At 48.2% G+C, this 18,725-nt stretch overlaps 1 protein-coding gene across 8 annotated transcripts in view; it reads right to left on the bottom strand.

Annotated features, from left to right (window-relative positions):
• The window catches only part of tmem131l (transmembrane 131 like), a 32,875-nt gene that overhangs the window by 7,862 nt on the left and 6,288 nt on the right, over positions 1 to 18,725 (bottom strand). For 4 of the 8 annotated variants that reach the window (XM_077016499.1, XM_077016545.1, XM_077016537.1 and 1 more), the window contains exons 4-17: positions 10,660 to 10,731; positions 7,780 to 7,903; positions 7,153 to 7,269; positions 5,853 to 5,960; positions 4,478 to 4,555; positions 3,512 to 3,668; positions 1,980 to 2,038; positions 1,777 to 1,882; positions 1,415 to 1,517; positions 1,049 to 1,190; positions 737 to 901; positions 466 to 535; positions 141 to 261; positions 1 to 50 (exon numbers count right to left, since the gene is read on the bottom strand). The exon at positions 1 to 50 is cut by the window's left edge and continues 20 nt beyond it. In XM_077016499.1, coding sequence (XP_076872614.1) covers positions 1 to 50; positions 141 to 261; positions 466 to 535; positions 737 to 901; positions 1,049 to 1,190; positions 1,415 to 1,517; positions 1,777 to 1,882; positions 1,980 to 2,038; positions 3,512 to 3,668; positions 4,478 to 4,555; positions 5,853 to 5,960; positions 7,153 to 7,269; positions 7,780 to 7,903; positions 10,660 to 10,731 — 1,472 coding nt within the window. The remainder of the gene's footprint in view (positions 51 to 140; positions 262 to 465; positions 536 to 736; positions 902 to 1,048; positions 1,191 to 1,414; positions 1,518 to 1,776; positions 1,883 to 1,979; positions 2,039 to 3,511; positions 3,669 to 4,477; positions 4,556 to 5,852; positions 5,961 to 7,152; positions 7,270 to 7,779; positions 7,904 to 10,659; positions 10,732 to 18,725) is intronic. The other 4 variants (XM_077016519.1, XM_077016554.1, XM_077016508.1 and 1 more) reach the window with 2 other exon arrangements.

Here is an 18,725-nt window from a genome sequence, read left to right as displayed (position 1 = left end):
TGGCTCCAAAGTCTAGAGGTGCAGAGGACTCGGCAGGAAGCCTAGGCCACCTGCACACAACAAAGGAGAGGAGTGTGTGTGTGTGTGTGTGTGTGTGTGAATGGGTACTTGTATTTGTGTTATTGTGTGTGTACACCTACCTGCAGGAGAGAGGTTTGCTACAGTGCCGATGGCTGCAGAGTGTTGATGCCAGACTACTGTCTACTCTCCACAGGGCAGAGAAAGACTCTGGGAGGAGAGACCGCTGCCACTCCAAATGCCCTGTAACACACACACGCACACGCGCACACACACACACACACACACACACACACACACACACACACACACACACACACACACACACACACACACACACATCAAGATACAGCTCTCCTCCATGCTGCCAGAACACACGGTGTGCAGCGTGTCATGTAGTGTTGTACAGAAGTGCTGGGTGTGTAGGGACGGGGGGGTTTAACATGCCTGTTTGGGAGAGGTGGAGAGGACAGGGCTTCTCACACTCACCACCTGCCTCCAACACCACGCCGCCCTGCTGGTCAAACACAGGAACAGCAAGGGTGAGGGCCAGAGAGAGAGAACAGACCATGAATAGCTGCAGGATCATTAACACTACTACAGTATTCACAGACATAGCCGCCAACAACCCTACAAAGAAGCCGAACATTTTGATCAAATCTTTCAGGTGCCGGTGGTCTTCAAAAACGGGAGGCCGGGTCGAGAACAAACGCCGTACCTTCGACTCCGTCGTGCGCAGCCGAAGTTCCAGGGAAAGGCCCAGACTAGTGTTCAGGGTTACTATGGTGATGACGTTGACGGGCAGGGTTCTGTTGAGCACCTGGAGTGTAAGCAGCCTCCAACACCCATAAGCCACGCCCACCGTCTCCGCGATATTCATCACCTGCAGTGCAGCGATATGTTTAGAACAGGAGGACAGCAGCACCAGCAGGGCAGAGATGCAAGACGGGCGCAGACACCAACCTGCTCAGGACGTTTATATCTTAACAAAGGACACAAAACACTGGGGGGGGGGGGGGGGGCTGTTTACCTTGAAGAGTCGGTGGGAGGGCTGGGAAACGGAGACGTTAGTGATGGTGAAAGTTAGAGGGAGGGGGTTAGACATCCACACATCCACATGCTCCTCTCCCTTCTTCTGCCTGAACTGAAACCACTCAGAAGAATCAGAGGCACTGCAGTGAGAGAGAGAGAGAGAGAGAGAAAAAATGTTCCATTTCCATCTGTTTTGCTTCACATATGTTGATCGCTAGTTTCCCCTTTGAGCACAGCTAACATTCTGAGACCACCATGTACCCCCATGTCAGGATGGAGCTAATTCCAAATATCTGAGTGAATGAGTGTGTGTGTGTGTGTGTGTGTGTGTGTGTGTGTGTGTGTGTGTGTGTGTGTGCCCCACCTGTGTGCAATGTCCAACCACGAAAACATGTTCACGCTTCTGTTCCCTTGCATCTCTAAGCCGATCTGACTGGAACATTTTTTACTCCGAGATGACAAAGACCCTGAAACGAAACATGAATACACGATGGTGTGCGTTAATCACCGGTCCTGTCTGCCCAACAGCTCCTCCCTCTCCCCAGCAGGGGGCGTCTTACAATCTCTCACTGTTAGTGCTGCAAAACAGCCGTTTGTCTTATTTTATTTATTTATTTATTTATTTCCTTCTTCTTACGTTTCTTCAGGTACATGAACTCAAGTGAACTCATAGATATCTACTACATACATTTTAAAAACAAGTTAGAAACCAACAAAGAGCCTTACCTCTGCAAGACAGCGTGGCCACCTGAGTGAGATTACTGCTGGAAGCTTTGAGCGCCGTTTGGTGAATCTCCACAGAGCTGTCTGTCCTCGACAAGACACGCACCTCCTGTAACGATCGATCTCACTCATTCAGACATTTCTGCTGAGTGTAGAGTCATATTTCTGTAAAAGTGTTTCGTTCAGCTTCAACTTGGAGAGCTTACCTTTACAAACAGCTGTCTGGCCCCCGTGTTGACCATGTAAACTCTTATTCTAGGATCTGCTGTGGACAGACCAGTCAGATGATGAGCTTTTAAAAACAAAACAGTACACCACAAGGTGGCAGCAGAGTGCCAAATTAATTTCTGAGTCTCATGGCTTCTGAATTAGTAATGGCCATTAACAGTTCACTATGGCATCAGTAAAGTAACAATAGACAGCATACAGTACATCAGGTACTATGTACTGTATATTAAGATATATCTGTACTAATTAGAGGTGACAAATGTATTTAAAAAGTGAATAGATCTGAACCCCATTTTTGACTTTGAATGAAGATCCAGAATTTTCATGTGGAAGTATTAAAAAGGAAATATAATCCAGATCAGTTTTGTTTTTAATCAAATGATCCTCCTACAGTGTAACAGACACAACCTTAGGGTGAAATTCATGTGCTGAGTCAAATCTGATATTTACCTAACTGATAAGAATCTGACCACACACGCACCCCCCCCAACCCACACACACACACTGTTCAAAACCCCTAGGCTCACTCAACCAGATCACTTATCTTGCATGAAGTTCTATAGCGAAAACAATAACCTCTCCCTCTCTCCCTCCCTCCCTCTCTTTAGTGCTTGTACAATACATAATTTGCTGATCAGTCTTGCATCAATAATACTGATTAGGTAGAAGGCAACAATATGCAAATGGAGGTACAGATGAAACAGGCTTCTAAAACAAAACATTTCTTCTGTGTCGTGAGCATCCCGACAACACTGACCAATCTCAGACACAGCAAATAAACATTCATTGGGTGGTTAGATGAATCACACCACAAGATCCACAAGTAGTAAAATAAATACAGGCAAGGCTGTAACTAATCATCTAGCGGTCAACACAAAGTTGTTTTCAGTACAGAGCAGACTACCACAGCAGTGTGTAGCAACACAATCACAAGATGGTCTCCCCATACACTTCAACTGGGTTTGATCCCACAAGATCATCATTTCAGATCTGCTGTGTGAAACCTTTTCATAACGAAGCTGGTATTAAAACCTCACTCGTGTTGCCTCTGGCCGAGAGCATTCGGACTAAAAAGTTCAGTACAGGCACAGGTCGTGAAGGAAGGCAGAGGAAGGATCCATATCGTGCCCTCCGAAACCACTCTGAGCAGGAAGTCAGAATCTGTTTGAGGAACTGGCCTCAGAAGGATTCACTGGTGTGAGGAGGTTTGTGGGAGGAGGCCCTCTCTCCAACATACACAGAAACTACAGGTGCCGGGTGAAAACTGTCTGCATGTGCCTTCTCTCAAATGAAAATATTATTTTAACAGCACGGCATGCTGGGATAGGCAATGGGACAATAAGAACCAATCATGTGAACAGCAGAGGTGTTCAGTAGCTGGAAGGACACACACACACACACACACACACACACACACACACACACACACATCACAGCCAGTGAAAAGCGTACCGTTATTAGCTCACTCCCATGCCTGTGGTGCCTGGTGTGCAAGCAGCGAGATACATACCTACAGTGCCATCTTGTGGCAGGAGGACTAGGAGAACCATGATGTTCTCCAGGACATAAGGCTTCAGTTTGTCGAGATGGGCTGGCTTCTCTCCTCTCTCAGATAGACTGATCTGAAGAGACAGATGCCCGTCCTTCTCTGCCTCAAAGCAAGAGCCCTGGTGGTTGGCAGACAGAATAAAGAATCAGAAAGGAAAGAAACAAACAAAATCTTTTGGAAAATAGCTTTGGGGTGGAAACACACATTTTTTCCTTTGTGTTGGACGTTAACACAGAGAGCCCAGGATAAAACGCCACCCACCCACCCACACACACACCCACACACACACACACACACACACACACACACACACACACACACACAAGCTACTTAACAAAGGAAAGTCAGGCCTGAGGAGGGAAGCCGTGTGGGTCACACAGACCAAGAGGGAACAAGATTTAATGAACGTGTAAACACGCTTGTGGAAACAAAGAATCCTTCACAGTTTCTTCCTTGGTAGTGGTTTGTCATTTAAAGCAGTGCAAGACTCTGGTTTAAATGATTAACAGAAAATAAGAGTGATCTAAAAGGCCGTGGCATTATCCACAACACTGTAAGCAGTGCCAGCGGGGAAGCAGTGTTATCTGATAGCCTGGTGCTCTGCTGACTCAGTAACACTGGCAGAGTCTTGCCTCAGGTTCTGTGTAACCTCAAACTATTAGATGCGATACCCATCAGGCATCATGTGAAAAAAAAAGAAAGAGAGAAAGAAAGGAGCACAAAACAAGTACGGTGATCTTTGTGCAATAGCGCCCGCCTCCAAGATTAATTAGCGTGTTTTTCATTTGCATAATTCTCATTTGCATGGGCTCCGCTGTATAAATTACATACACAAACTCATTAGCATGCTTGGAAAAGAATTGCTCAACTTTACCTGTCAACAGTGTGTTACTGGGGGAAAAAACTGGTAAATGATGTGTGATGTACCTGAGGATGTGTGTGGAAGGATTCAGGAAGTCTGAAGTCCAACAACAGTCCCAGGATGGTAATATTTAAAGTATCTTCCTGTGAGAAGAGAGCGTTGGAATAAAAACAAAATAATATGTAGACAACTTTCCATTTTAAAGAATGACCCAATGAGAAACAGCAGAGGAACACAGTGTGAAGGGATCTTTTGGGATCTCTCTTCACGCGGCTGGGGCAGGATCGGCTCATACAGCAGAGAGACAGTGTGAACGGATCTTCTGGGATCTTTCTTCACGTGTCTGGGGCAGGATCAGCTCATGCAGCAGAGGAACATGGAGTGACAGGATCATCTGGGATCTCTCTGCACATGTATGGGGCAGGATCAGCTCATACAGCAGAGAGACAGTGTGAAGGGATCTTTTGGGATATCTCTTCACGCGGCTGGGGCAGGATCGGCTCATACAGCAGAGGAACACGGAGTGATAGGATCATCTGGGATCTCTCTGCACATGTATGGGGCAGGATCAGCTCATACAGCAGAGGAACAGTGTGAAGGGATCTTCTAGATCTTCTAGACCCAGCACAGAGGATCCACAGGTCTTCCACGTGGAACACTACGGGCGTCGGAGGCAGACGGCACCAAAGTATTCAACATCAGCAGGAGACGCTTCTATGTCTACATCCACTTTGATGTTCTCCACAGAATGAACACAGGCAGTTCCACTTGGGGCAGTGGAACCGTGGACGGGGGGGGGTTGAAATCTGAAAGGTTGCTAGGATACATGTAAATCTGTTCATGTGAAGGGAAAGTTAATCAAGAGGGGAATACCCCAGAGCACGCCGCACTTCAACATGAGACATCTGGGTGAGTCTGTAACCTTCAGGTGCAGATTTAATAAAGCTCAAAACAAAATCTCTCCAATATGCGAAACCAAATGTTACCTGACAGACTACAGCGACCTTCACGCACGCAGGCCTTTCAGAAATCGAGCACTATCTCTCATGCACTATCCTCTCCCGCTGTGTAAACGTACACAACTTCCATCGCTATTTATTATTCCCTCCACAGCCGGCGGACTGCGGTGTCCCGCAAGCGTCCCGCGAGAAGGCGGAGCTGCACACACACGTCTCTGTGGTCACATGAATGTTTGCCTTTGAAAAGTATTGGGTGGACTGTGTGACAGAGGAGTTAACACACCTCATTGTAGATTGTGAGGACACCTTATTCCTGTCTAGGGTATGTCTAAATGTGCACAAAACGCGCGCGCGTGCGTGCGTGCGTGTGTGTGTGTGTGTGTGTGTGTGTGTGTGTGTGTGTGAATCTCTAATCGCTAGCACTCAGCAGTGGTCATCGGCTACTGGATATCTGGTGTCATGCAGGACAGAGCAAGCCTACCTGAGTTTGTGTGAGTTTAATACTCTGTATGTGGGGGATGATGAGAACACTGGCTCTCTCCTGCTTATCCGTAATAGAGTCAGGAGTAAAGATGCCAACACCAAAAACCTGAGAGAGAGAGAGAACGTTCATACTCATTAAGGGAAGAAGAATGGACTTGAATGATGAGCTGATGAGGGACGGTGTTTAGCAGCGTCTCCGTGTAATCTCACACCTGTCTCGTTAAGCCAATATTGATTTGCACATGGCGGCGCACGATTTCACTGCCTATGACTCACGCCTCACCTGGCCGTGGTGGAGAGTAACGCAGGTGTGTTTGCATACGCCCTGCACACACCAGAGACCTGACACGCTGCACGCGGGAGCAGGAACCACACACTCTGCTGGGAGAACCTACACACCGCCTCCCTCTCTCTCGTGTCCGCGGTGCCAATGGGAGGGTTTGGGTCATTGGACCAGCTTCATACGAGCCAGGCAGGATGTAATACGTGGACTCTCTCCGTCTGAACCGGGCAGAGGGCTCGGAGCACGGCAGCTCTACCCACGCGGGTGGCCAATCAGAGCAGACCTACCCACGCGGGTGGCCAATCAGAGCAGCCTTCTGCACACTCATACATTAGCTCCCTGCGCTCGGATGGTGAACCCTTTATGCATGTACATTTGTGCCCATGCTCACTGTGGATGAGGAGACACAGATGGATGGTTCTCCGTTACGCTCCCACAGTGCCGCTCCTGTTCCCAGAGGTCCGGTTCGGGCTTTGGGTCTCACTGCACGGCTCGTTACTGAGCACCCGGTCTTAATTAATGGCTGTGGCTTATAAGGATCCCTGCTGCAGGAGGAGGACGACCTCTCTCATGTGCCTTTGACCTTTGACCTCACCTTTGCTTGTTTTAGCCTTGTGAGAGTGGTGATTTTTCAAAGCTGTTTCCTGTGCGTACGAGGCCTTCGTGGAGGCGTGTTTACAGTGTTAGAATCTGGACTATGTATATGGTTGTGGAACAGAGGGAGCAGTGCCTGTTTGTTTGGGATTATCTTCTAGTCAGGGAGTGTGGGATTATATTTTAATGTTCCAGTATTATCTTATAGATGCTTTTCTTTCAGTGTGGGTTTTTGTTTATTATTTTGGCGATCATTCCATCATATGTTTCAGTTATACGTTTTATGGCCGATATGACCTACAGCCTAGATGGTCATAACACCTCTGAAAATATGCATGTAAAAAAAAAACCAGCTCATCTCAAACACTGGAATGTCTCAGTGTAGGCGTTTGATTTATCAGTGCACCAGGCCGGTACTCACCTGGTATGTCATCACCCCGTGGGTCGATGTGTTAATAAATAAAGAATTTTCTACATTGCCCTCCTCTGTAGGGAGGAAAATGAGTTTAAAAGATGTCTTCCCTCTGGGTGGGATCACCTGCAGGAGCAAACAAGAACCTTAAATGAATGGGCCAATTAAGGGGAGATAAAGATGAGGGTTAAGTTAAGGGTGGACTGGCTCAGTTTGTTCACAGCGCTGAGTGAGCATTAGGTCATTCCTGCTGCTGAAACCGACATGGTTTCATTCGGTTCCGCTGTGGGGGTTCGGTCTGGTGAGTCTGAGGTTCATACCACAAAATCAATGAGGAAAGTTCAGGGTCTCGGCTGCTCGGTGTTATAAGTGAGCGAGCTTCTCCGAAGCTCCTCTCCAGACATGGACTGGTGTGAGCCAAGAGAACCGTACAGTCAGGAAGAAGTTCATTATGTCAACAATTCCTGGCTGAAACCTCAGGGTCGAACAGAGAGGAAGACGTTCATTTCTGGATGATCCAAACAGGCCATCTCTCTGGGTCAAAAGGGACCGAGACCGTAGGAATGCAGTGCTAATTTGGGGGAGGTTCTGACAGAGAGCACGGGAAACAGAGAGAGAGAGTGAGCGTACACTCACCCGTCTGTGGATGGAAGGCATGTGAAAGTGTGTGCTGGTTGTGAAGATGGACTGCAGGGTGACTGGAAGATCCACACTGGGGTTGTGGATGTAGACGGTTTCAGCTCGTGGGAGCCCCACTGGCCTACACACACACACACACACACACACACACACACACACACACACACACACACACACACACACACACACACACACACACACACACACACACACACACACACACACACACACACACACACACACACACACACACACACACACACACCCCATTAGTCTTTTTTATTTAAATAAATATCACTTTTAACAACAGACATCATCTCAAAGCAGCTTTACAGAAATCAGGTCTATACCTCTAATGAACTAGTCAAAGACAACAGTGGCAAGTGGCATCCTTCAATACAGTCTCACCCCCACGCCCTTCAGCACAGTCTCACCCCCACGCCCTTCAGCACAGTCTCACCCCCACGCCCTTCAGCACAGTCTCACCCCACGCCCTTCAGCACAGTCTCACCCCCACGCCCTTCAGCACAGTCTGACCCCACGCCCTTCAGCACAGTCTGACCCCCCCACATCCTTCAGTCAGTCTCACCCCCCCACGCCCTTCAGCACAGTCTCACCCCACGCCCTTCAGCACAGTCTGACCCCCCCACACCCTTCAGTCAGTCTCACCCCCCCACGCCCTTCAGCACAGTCTGACCCCCCCACATCCTTCAGTAAGGGCGTACTCACACTAGGCTCTGTGATCCGTGCCCGGGCACGGTTCCCTGCCGAAGCACGGTTCGTTTGGCTAGTGTGAGCGCTCCAACCATGCCCGGGCCCGGATCAGTTAACCGTGCTCGGGCCCGCTTGAAGAGGTGGGCCAGGGCACAATTCATGTGGACTCGGGCACGGTTTGCTTCTAGTGTGAGCGCTATCGGTGCCCGGGCCCGCTTGGTGCCTCGTCCGATTGGTTCATTTTGCTGGAACTCAAACATGACGTCAGTGATGCGACGCTCACGTTAAACAGTCATGGCGGCAAAGCGATTAGCAGACAATCGTTGTGTTAAATTATCAATAAATCTGTGCTTGCACCGTGTTTCTGCACTCCCAAAACGACTCCAAAAATACAATAAAAAGAGAATCGTGAACTCCATAGTGTTGTGCGAGCGCGCTTTTTTTCCAAATAAAGCGCCGTTGTGGTGACGTAAGCGTGCTCGGGCCGGGTTGATGAAGCCAGTGTGAGTGCAGGCCAGAGGGGGAGTGGGGAGGGGGGGTAACCGGGCCCCAGCACGGAACGAGCAAACCGTGCCTAGTGTGAGTATGCCCTTAGTCTCACTCCCCCACACCCTTCAGTCAGTCTGCTGCATGAGGGGCAGTGTACGATTAGACCCTGGCATACAGAGGTCTGATGTGGAGATGAAAGTGAAGCATCTCACAGGCCCAAGAGCAACATAAAAGGTTGAGGGTTCTCAAAAAAAAGTTTGACCTTCAGCCGTTTTGATGTGTGACTGTGGTCCAAGCGTACCTTACCCTCAAAGCTAAACAAGTGTGTGGGTGCTTCATGGTTGACATCTGCCTTCCTTCACTACAGTACCACAGTAGCCCCATGCAGGCACACTAACTATCTAACTAAAATACCTTCAGGACAGCAAGAGACCAGTGTACAGTCACCGTTTGTTTCTTTTTCTGGAAAAGAGTATTGTAAACCACAGAAGCCAGAGCTGGTCACAGTAGCGCTAGTCTCCGTATGATCCACGGTGTTGTGGATTTGGCCTTCGGAGTACAAGATTCTAGAACCCTTACGCACTTCTAGAATTAGACTCTCTGCTATTTTTAGGAATGAGCGGATGCCATTGTGACATCATAAACAGAACTGCCAGTGATGGTCCAATAGCACCAGGGTGATGGAACTCATCTGGAACAGGGAGCCTCCGGGTTAGGCAGTAGCCTGTGAGCAGTGGGGCGTGTGTGTGTGTGTGTGTGTTTTAGGTTTAACTGGAGCGGACTGGTAAACACCAAGAAGCATGTGGCTAGAGTAGAACAGGAGGACCGATTAAATTAGCAGGGGTTGGAAATAGGAAATAGGAGTTTGTTTGTTCACTCTCTCTCTCCCCGTCTGGGTTGATTAGTGGAGAGATGGACTCTTGGATTTCCTCAGCAGCGTCTGCGGGCCAACTGTGCAGCCCTGGCCACCCCACAACACGTCCAGTTAAAACAGCTTCATAAACAAACCCAGTGGAGAAGTCAGCGGTGAGCTCGTAACCCAGTAGCAAGAACACCCTGCCCACTGTTGTACCACACACACACACACACACACACACACACACACACACACACACACACACACACACACACACACACACACACACACACACACACACACACACACGATCCTGCTCCAAGGGGCTTGCAAACGGCCCTTGCACCAGCATCACAGAGCTGGACGTCCAAGCACAACAAAACCAAAGATATTCTGGATGTTTGCAGGACCCAAAGGGAGACGTTGCGGTCCGCGACCCCTCGCTTCACCCCTTCCCCAGAGCTGCGAGAGGCACGGCCATATTTGGGCATCTTCAGAGGCCCGTGGAGCACTGCTGTAATGGGCTAGTGCTTCTCCCAGACTCATGAACCAAACGACAGATACACGTCCTGACAAACGTACAAAGGGCTGAAGGGCTGGATGGGTTTTGATATAAACAAATCAAATCGCTGAATCTCTCCAGCTGTGAAAATGCCCTGGGCAGCATTAGAATTCCTCCCGTTTCAACAGATGTTTGTGTAGAGAGCGTGTGTGTGTGTGTGTGTGTGTGTGTGGTGTGAGCGTGCCGCAGTAGTGATCATCTGTGTGAAATGTAAACACACTATCAGGTGACCGTGAGGATGTGGAAGGTTACTTACTGCGTCCCAAAGTCCAGGACCGAGGGCTGGAGGCGGATCGGTCTCCTGCTGTCCCTCACGTAAAACGAGGAGCTGAGAGAAGGAGAGAGAGAGAAGAACCACGTCAGCCCTGTAACCCCATCAGAAGTCGTAGCCCACGCCGGTCAGGCCGTGATGCTCGTGATGCCGCACATGCTTTATGTATCAATTAGCATCGCATGTTTCTTTTTTTGTGTGTACTACCGAGGAAATCACAGAACAAAGGTTTATCTAAAACACAAAAATTATCTGGATTTTAGTGAGGGATTGTGTAAAAAATGAGATCAAATGCAGCCAGCTCATCAAACATGGCTATAGTTGGGCTTTTCTGTGCCGATAGCTGAACTGTTGACTCAAGCACAAGCCTTTTCTTCCACCGTCTCAAGCCCAGATAAGAAGTGGGCTTTATTTCTTGGGCTCTCCCTCCCGATTGGCTGGGATACCAAGCTGCACGCGTCTCTGGCTGTGTGGATAGGTCAAGGAGGTGGAGGAAGACACGCCCTTAGGAACGTGATAAGGAACTTTATCACAGCCAAACGGGGAGAGTGGGGAAGAAACTACTGAAGCACAAATGCACATCAAAAACTTTCAACTATTACAAATATGTAAATATATGCAAATTTATGCAAACTGTTATGAAATCTTGCAATTAATAAACAGAAATAAATGCTTCAGAGAACTATTCTGAATATTAGCGTAATGACAAAGGTTCAGGGAGAAAAATGGATACCTGCTGCTCTGCCACTGCTCATGTGAAACACTTTCAAAACCTGATGAGTCTCTGCGTGTGTGTGTGTATTTTGAAACCAAACCAAATCAAAACACACCAGATATGCGCAAGCATGACAGAGAGCCGTCAGACGACAGGAAGAAAGAGGAGCACATGGAGTCATTACAATCGTGACGTCAGTTAACGAGAAACCCAGATTGGATGGCTGCATCTGCTGCAGAAGGTCACCAGCCGCTAGAGGAACACAAAGAACCAGTTTATCCTCCAACAGGTCCGAGACGGACACGAGACCTTCGCCGCACAAATGTATCGCGTCTGTGTACGGCTGCATTCCGTCGTTTGAGAATGTGAAAGAGAATGTCTTCGGCACCAACACCCCCACCCCGACGCAGAGTGGTTCAGGCAGCCCGATCGGGACTCCAGACACACTCACTGCACACTCGGTTGCATCAGCTCGGTGGCGATACGGCCGCTTCACAGCGAAGCCTCGGAACAGGAACAAAGGAATGAAACGGAGTTTAGAACCACGCAGCTTCAAAAGACGCAGACCCTTCTCCAACACCTAGAGGGTGGAGAAACATACCCACACCCACTATTCAGGCTGCAACAGCATACAAGTATGCACTTCTGATAATTCAACCTCTCAAATTAACGAGATTTACTTGCCAGATTCAGCCTAGATCACAATCAGTTAGTCGTTCAGCCCGATATATTTTAACAAGACGTGCGTGTGCATGTATGTGTTCACGAGGGCATGATGAAAACCTTCCAGGCCTTGTTGACAGAGGGCTGACACAGCTGGTCCTTGCTCTAGATAAGACAGACAAACTCTAGGTGTGTGTGTGTGTGTGTGTGTGTGTGTGTGTGTGTGTGTGTGTGTGAGGGCCTGCAGGCTAATCTCACCACCACCAGAAACAAAGCAAAAAAACCCACTTTTCTGCCCCCTGCTTCAAACTTTCTCTCGACAAGTAGATACAAGTGGAAATTAACAACCACACAGCGTATTCTTATGTCTTTGTAGCTCTAATCTTGACCAACACGAAGACCGCGGGGAGGTTCAACATCTAGCTGCTCATTTGTGCTTGGTGACTGAATCATGTAAACCTTGTCCAAATTCCTCTGCCGTTCTAAGCACCAGTCTGAGAAGGTTCCATTTGTTTTGGAACAGACCATGTGCTGTATAAGTGGGGGGAGCTCAGAATGTCAGTAGCTTATCCAAGCTTTCAACAGCTGGGGGTTCTGTCAATCAGGGAAACATACCAACAGCGGTCGGGAGGGGGAGAATCGACCAGAAAGTGAGAGAAAATCAAATGGTGCTTCCACTAATGGACCACGCAGAACACATTTAAAGCAAAACATAGCTTCATTGTTTCCGAATGAAGCCAATTTATCTAATGTGTATTTAAACACAATGCAAAGAAATTCAACAAGGTGCACCCCTATTTCCAAGTCTATTTATAAGTCTCAAAGTCCATGACACTAAACCGAAAAGACATTACCAGACAACAGCTGGTCCTACATTTAACCCTTTAAATGCCTAGTTTCAAAGAATCTAGTTGGAGAACGCTAATGCTGTTGTGCTGGGAGAAGACCTGAGCTTACAGCTTGTATTGCAGACACCTCTCTCAAATCGGTCTACCATCTGATCACACGCACGCACTGCACAGCCAGGACTATAATGATGGTTCACTACTGCACCACGCTGATACAACAATAAGACTGCTAGAAATTAACCAGAACTATAGTGAAGGGACACGGGGAGACAAACCACACCACGGGGCTGACGAAAAAGAAACGTTTGCAGGAGTATGTAGGTCTTTTCTCAGCACGCAGGAGTCTTGGTCTGCACCGCCAGAGAGAAGGTCTTGCTGGAACATGTTTCAGAAAAGCTTAAACAGCTAGAGGGTAAAACATAACAAAAAAAAAAAACACATGGATGTGTACGTGTAAGGCATCTTCTCCATCTGAGATACTACAGAAGGGAATACACACGGGCTTTCTGCAGTCACAGTAAACCACCGTCATTGACCAAAATAAAAGTTTTTCAACTTGGAAGCCGAGAACTGCAGTCTTTAAACACGGGAGGTAAGAGGGGCAGTGGCAGAAATAACAGGAGCCATGTGACAAGCATCTTACACACACACGCACACACACACACACACACACACACACACACACACACACACACACACACACTATTTCCACATACTGCTATACTACTGGTTAAAAAGCTCGGTCTCGTGTCAAACACGCACACACAAACACAGAGATGACTTGAATTGTACAGAGTGCTTATTTCCTGTCTACCATCAAACAGGAAACAGCGAGTAATTTTGAATAATGCTCGTGTTGGTGGGGGAGGGGACACGTGTCTGTCACTCCGAGCTGCTCGTGAGAGCTTGGTCGCTGTCATCATCTCCGTTCACGCCCCCGAGATGAGCGTCTGGATGGGGGAAACGCCGGTGCTACACCGCTAAGAACTATCTCTTTCAGCGCAACCCCAAGGTACAGCAGACTTGACGTGAACGGTGCTGCAAGCTTTCTTCTCATCATCTTCTCACCTACGCTGGTTCATGGAAACTCTCAGAACAAGCAGACCTGCTCTTAAGGACAAGGCTCATGAAGATTAAGTAATAAATGCAGTGGCATCTGATCTCGAGTCAGCCATTGGGGACAGGAGCCCAACTTCAAGAGTCAGACATCACATGTTCATGACTGATCCTAGAACAGCTTTGCTCCATTAGTCAGGACTTAAAGGTTAAGTCCTCCAACACCCTTAACTGCACTGTTCTCAGGCAAGTGCAGCTGCTAGCTTTGGGCTGTGGTCAAAAGTTTGTGGCTTTTATTAATGATGTTGCCGCCCATGTAGGACAGAAAGTCCTAAGCCTGAAACTCCCCCACACTGAAGTACACATAATACCCACAACGCAGTGAGCCGATAGCCATGACCTATACTGGCTGGTCTCCAGCTTCTCCATGTTCACGCCCATCTCCACACCAGTAGCAGGAATGGCATGTTGCTAAACTACTGAGTGTTTCCATTAATCCAGGGGACTGACTCCAGTCCTGCAGATATAAGCCACCGCAGAGTTTAGTTCCAACACGCCTGGCTCTAATGTTCAAAAGCTACCGAAGGCCTTAACTAAACTTAGACTAAACTACAATGGAGTTGGGGGGGGGGGGGGGCAGTGAAGCCTGACCACTGATATTTATTTCACATTTATTTAATAAGCCATGTGCATAATATTAAGAATCACATGAATAATATAACCAGTCTCCTGCTTCTGTGGTGGTCTCTGGAATGAAGTAAAATGAAAACCACTATAGAAATTAACAGTCCAAATTCTACTTGGTCGGATTCCAACCCCAGAACAAAATCCTGCTGTGATCCCTGACCCTGCATCCTGCTCTGATCCCTGATCCCGCTCTGATCCCTGGTCCCGCCCTGATCCCTGGTCCCGCCCTGATCCCTGGTCCCGCCCTGATCCCTGGTCCCGCCCTGATCCCTGGTCCCGCCCTGATCCCTGGTCCCGCCGTGATCCCTGGTCCCGCTCTGATCCCTGGTCCCGCTCTGATCCCTGGTCCCGCTCTGATCCCTGGTCCCGCTCTGATCCCTGGTCCCGCCCTGATCCCTGGTCCCGCCGTGATCCCTGGTCCCGCTCTGATCCCTGGTCCCGCTCTGATCCCTGGTCCCGCTCTGATCCCTGGTCCCGCTCTGATCCCTGGTCCCGCTCTACACCATAACTTCATGAGGCAGGACTCATTCACTGACAGGTGGGTAAAGGGCGTTTGTGTCACTATGCCCATCATGAACAAACAACCCCAGACAAACCGTGTAAAATCTTAATTGTGAATTGTGGATTATCTTGGATTACACTAGGTGGAAGTGTCTAGGGAAGGTCACATGGAAGGTCACTTCCACATACGCGAATGTACACACACACACACACACACACACACACACACACACACACACACTTTTTTGTTACGGGCAGCCTATGCCCAACAAAAACCCATAGTAAAGGCAGATTCAACAGAACCGACGGCTGTGGTATACTTGTTTGGGTTTGGACTCAGCGGTGGTTTGCATAGCGTTTCCATGGCCACAGGTTGCCTCCCCACAGCAGAGCAGGACCAGCCCACAGAGCGGTGAGGCCTGTCAGACCAGCAGATAAACCAGAGTCTATTTGTTATGCCATGGAAATCATTCCAAACACTCCAGTCAGTCCAGACAGGTGAGTGATGCCAACACCATGTTGGGAAACTGGACCCGCCAGCTTAGAAGACAAGTCCAGTCCTAAGGCCGGTCCACGCTTTCTATCTGTCCCTCCTGTGGATGCATCAGCACAGTGATGGCTGTGTTGTGGGAGGAGGAGCTCAGGTGATGGAGCAGGACAAGGAGAACTTCCACACCAGAGCTTCTGGAGAACTTCCACACCAGAGCATATGAAGGAGTGAAGCTCGTCTCCAGTACTTTACCAACGACATGCAAATCCGTGGGCTGTCGGGTGTCATCATGTCAAAAGTAACACACAATGACACAAGGGGACCAACACCACAGGTGTGTGTGTGTGTGTGTGTGTGTGTGTGTGTGTGTGTGTGTGTGTGTGTGTTACTAGAATGTAGGGCATTGCACTGTAATGCCAGTGTTGATTTGAGTTAGGCAGAGACAGGGCTGAGAAGATGCAGCACAGCATGAAGTGTGAACCTCCTCTCACACACACACGCACAGTGATTAAAAAAAGCAGAGATAAGACCGTGAGAGGAAGAAAACACAAGAAGCTTTAAAAAATGAAATAGAAAGAAGTGAGTAATGATGACAGAGACAGAGAGAGAGAGAGATTTAAGGGGGGAATGAAATGACATGCACAGGTGTATTCACACATTGTGCTCACACCCAATGAACACATTAATGCTTTTTACTGGCATGACTTATCCACTGTATTCCTGAGAACAGGTGTCCCTCAGAAACAAAAACACAGCCGCACACTAAAGATCACACGCTGCTGGTGATTTTCAAGGCTCTGCCTGCAGTAATTGGGCCAATCAGCATTCACCTACCATGTACAAGGGCTGAAGTCTAACACCAAAAACATCCTCGCCACTGGAGGGGTGTCAGCAGGGGGTAAATAGGAGTAGAGATGACGGGAGTGGAGGAGGAGGAAGGCAGAGAGGAGGAGAGAGGAGAGGAGGAGAGGAGTGTGTTGGGGTGTCGAGGTATAGGCTCAGCAGCACTGGAAGAAACAGCGTTTCTCCTTGGTTTTAGGGAGGCAGGCTAACTCCCATTGGTTCAGAGAGTTCAGGGAGCAACTTGCACTGAACAGCCAGCACAGGCAGTGAGAGGGAGTGTGTGGCCTGCTGACTAGAGTGTGTTTCAGTCTTTACTCCGCTCTGACGCAAGGCAAACAGCACCTGGTGAGGATGAATTTCAAACCCCAATGCTAACTGTATTGATAAAACAGCTGTGCAGATCAACTGTACTGATAAACAACTATTAGTGGCTACACCCTTGTGAGCGATGTGTGTCAGGGTGGATTTGAAAATATGTGAAAACCAAACAAACTAAATAAACAAAAACAAAAGTATAAACAAACTTTAATTGGGCCCCTGCAGCTCATGTGGTGCAGAGAGATGTCGTCCACTAATGCAGGAGGTGTATAAACACACACACTGCGCGAACACAAATACGCTCACGTCGATTCGAATATCAGCAGCAAACTGGCCAGAACGACGTGGCCTTGAGAAATCTTCAGATGGCCTTATTTTCGACGCCCCACCTTCAAACGTGGTGGTGAAATCATTTCCTGCAAACCCTGGAGGTGACATGAGATCTGCAGGAGCAGCAGCGATGTGTGAAACACATAATGAAACCACCTTCACGCAAACATAGAGTTACACAAAGTGTTTAAATGACCTCTGCTTCGTAACTGTGGAACGGAATAACACAAGGTGAACGGTGCAAGATTTGCTTTCTCTTTGAAAGGCCAACGGTCCACAAACATGCGCTTCTCTAAATGAATTTAAAACGGCGTATACTGCAGCTTCACGATAAATCCTCCATCACAATATCGGCCAATAATGATGCGCTGGAATAATGGAATATGCAAATGAGGCCTCAAACAAATGACCCTATCAGATACATTTGTGAGCTGTGAACATCCAATCACAACCAAACAAGTGGTTGAAGAATCGAGGTTTGCACAAGACGCAGCAAATGGACACAGCTTTCATAAAAATAACCCAGGCGTCCTTTACCCACAATAGGTTTCACTAATGCACTTCAACACGCTGCATACGGCGTCTCTCCCCGTCCTACAGGCTTACGGCCCATGCAGAACGTGCTTCCAATATTCCCCACACATTTTTTTGGATTCGTTTAGGAACACTATGAAACTGGCCGACCGGGTTTTACTAACACAAAAGTGCCGGCGGTGGTTTGGAAGTCCAACCACATTACAGAGCTATGCACACTAGGCGTGGACCGCTGCAGACGGGTAGTCAAAAATGGCCCGGAGAACGTGCAGCGCATAGCTAATGTGATCTATGCTGTGCATTCTCTTCTTTACAGGCAGTTAAAGGCCAAGATATTTGTGTAGCATAAACTACGAGTAGGAAAGACAGAAGAATGATGTGCATGTGCCACACAAACAAAAGCATCATGCTCTTAGCTTCATGCTGGTCAACAGGTCAACAGGTCAACACTTAAACACTTCTTATCCGAGTGATGCCACAACAGCCTAAAAACACTCAATGTGAACCATCACAGGGGTCCCAGATTCACGTAGAAGTTATGATCAAGTCATCACGACAAGAGGGCGGTAATGGAAGAGCGATGCTAACGAATGCTAACCGCAGATCTGCTTCCTCGTGAACTAGAGCACGGGTAAACAAACTCCTAAAACTTACATTTGCCAAGACCATTAATATTCCCAACATGGACATTAATAGCCCTGAGGTTTATGTGTACGTTAGGAGGTTAGTTTAGCTTTCCACATTCTCTCGTCACCAAAGTTCCCCTGCCTAATAGCTCAGTTGTGGGTGTATTCACCCTTATGTAGCAGGGGCTCCATCAGTGCACATCAACACGCCCACCTGCCCTTGTTAATAGACCGCAAGCAAGGTTAAGGTTCAAAGGTCACCAGTATCCCTCAAGGTAGCTTCATATACAGCTACACAGGGAAACCTGTCTACCTGTCAGACTACCCGTCAGACCATCTACATTCGGACTTTGCCTGTAAAACTAACAGGGGCACACACACACACACACAATTCTCTTACCCCCTTGTTTTAATGGGCACTGTATAATTTCATCACCTAG

Source organism: Brachyhypopomus gauderio, chromosome 1 (genome assembly GCF_052324685.1).
Source record: "Brachyhypopomus gauderio isolate BG-103 chromosome 1, BGAUD_0.2, whole genome shotgun sequence".
Classification (NCBI taxonomy): Eukaryota; Metazoa; Chordata; class Actinopteri; order Gymnotiformes; family Hypopomidae; genus Brachyhypopomus; species Brachyhypopomus gauderio.
Note: the sequence above shows the minus strand (reverse complement) of the source record. Positions and strands in the feature narration are given on the sequence as shown.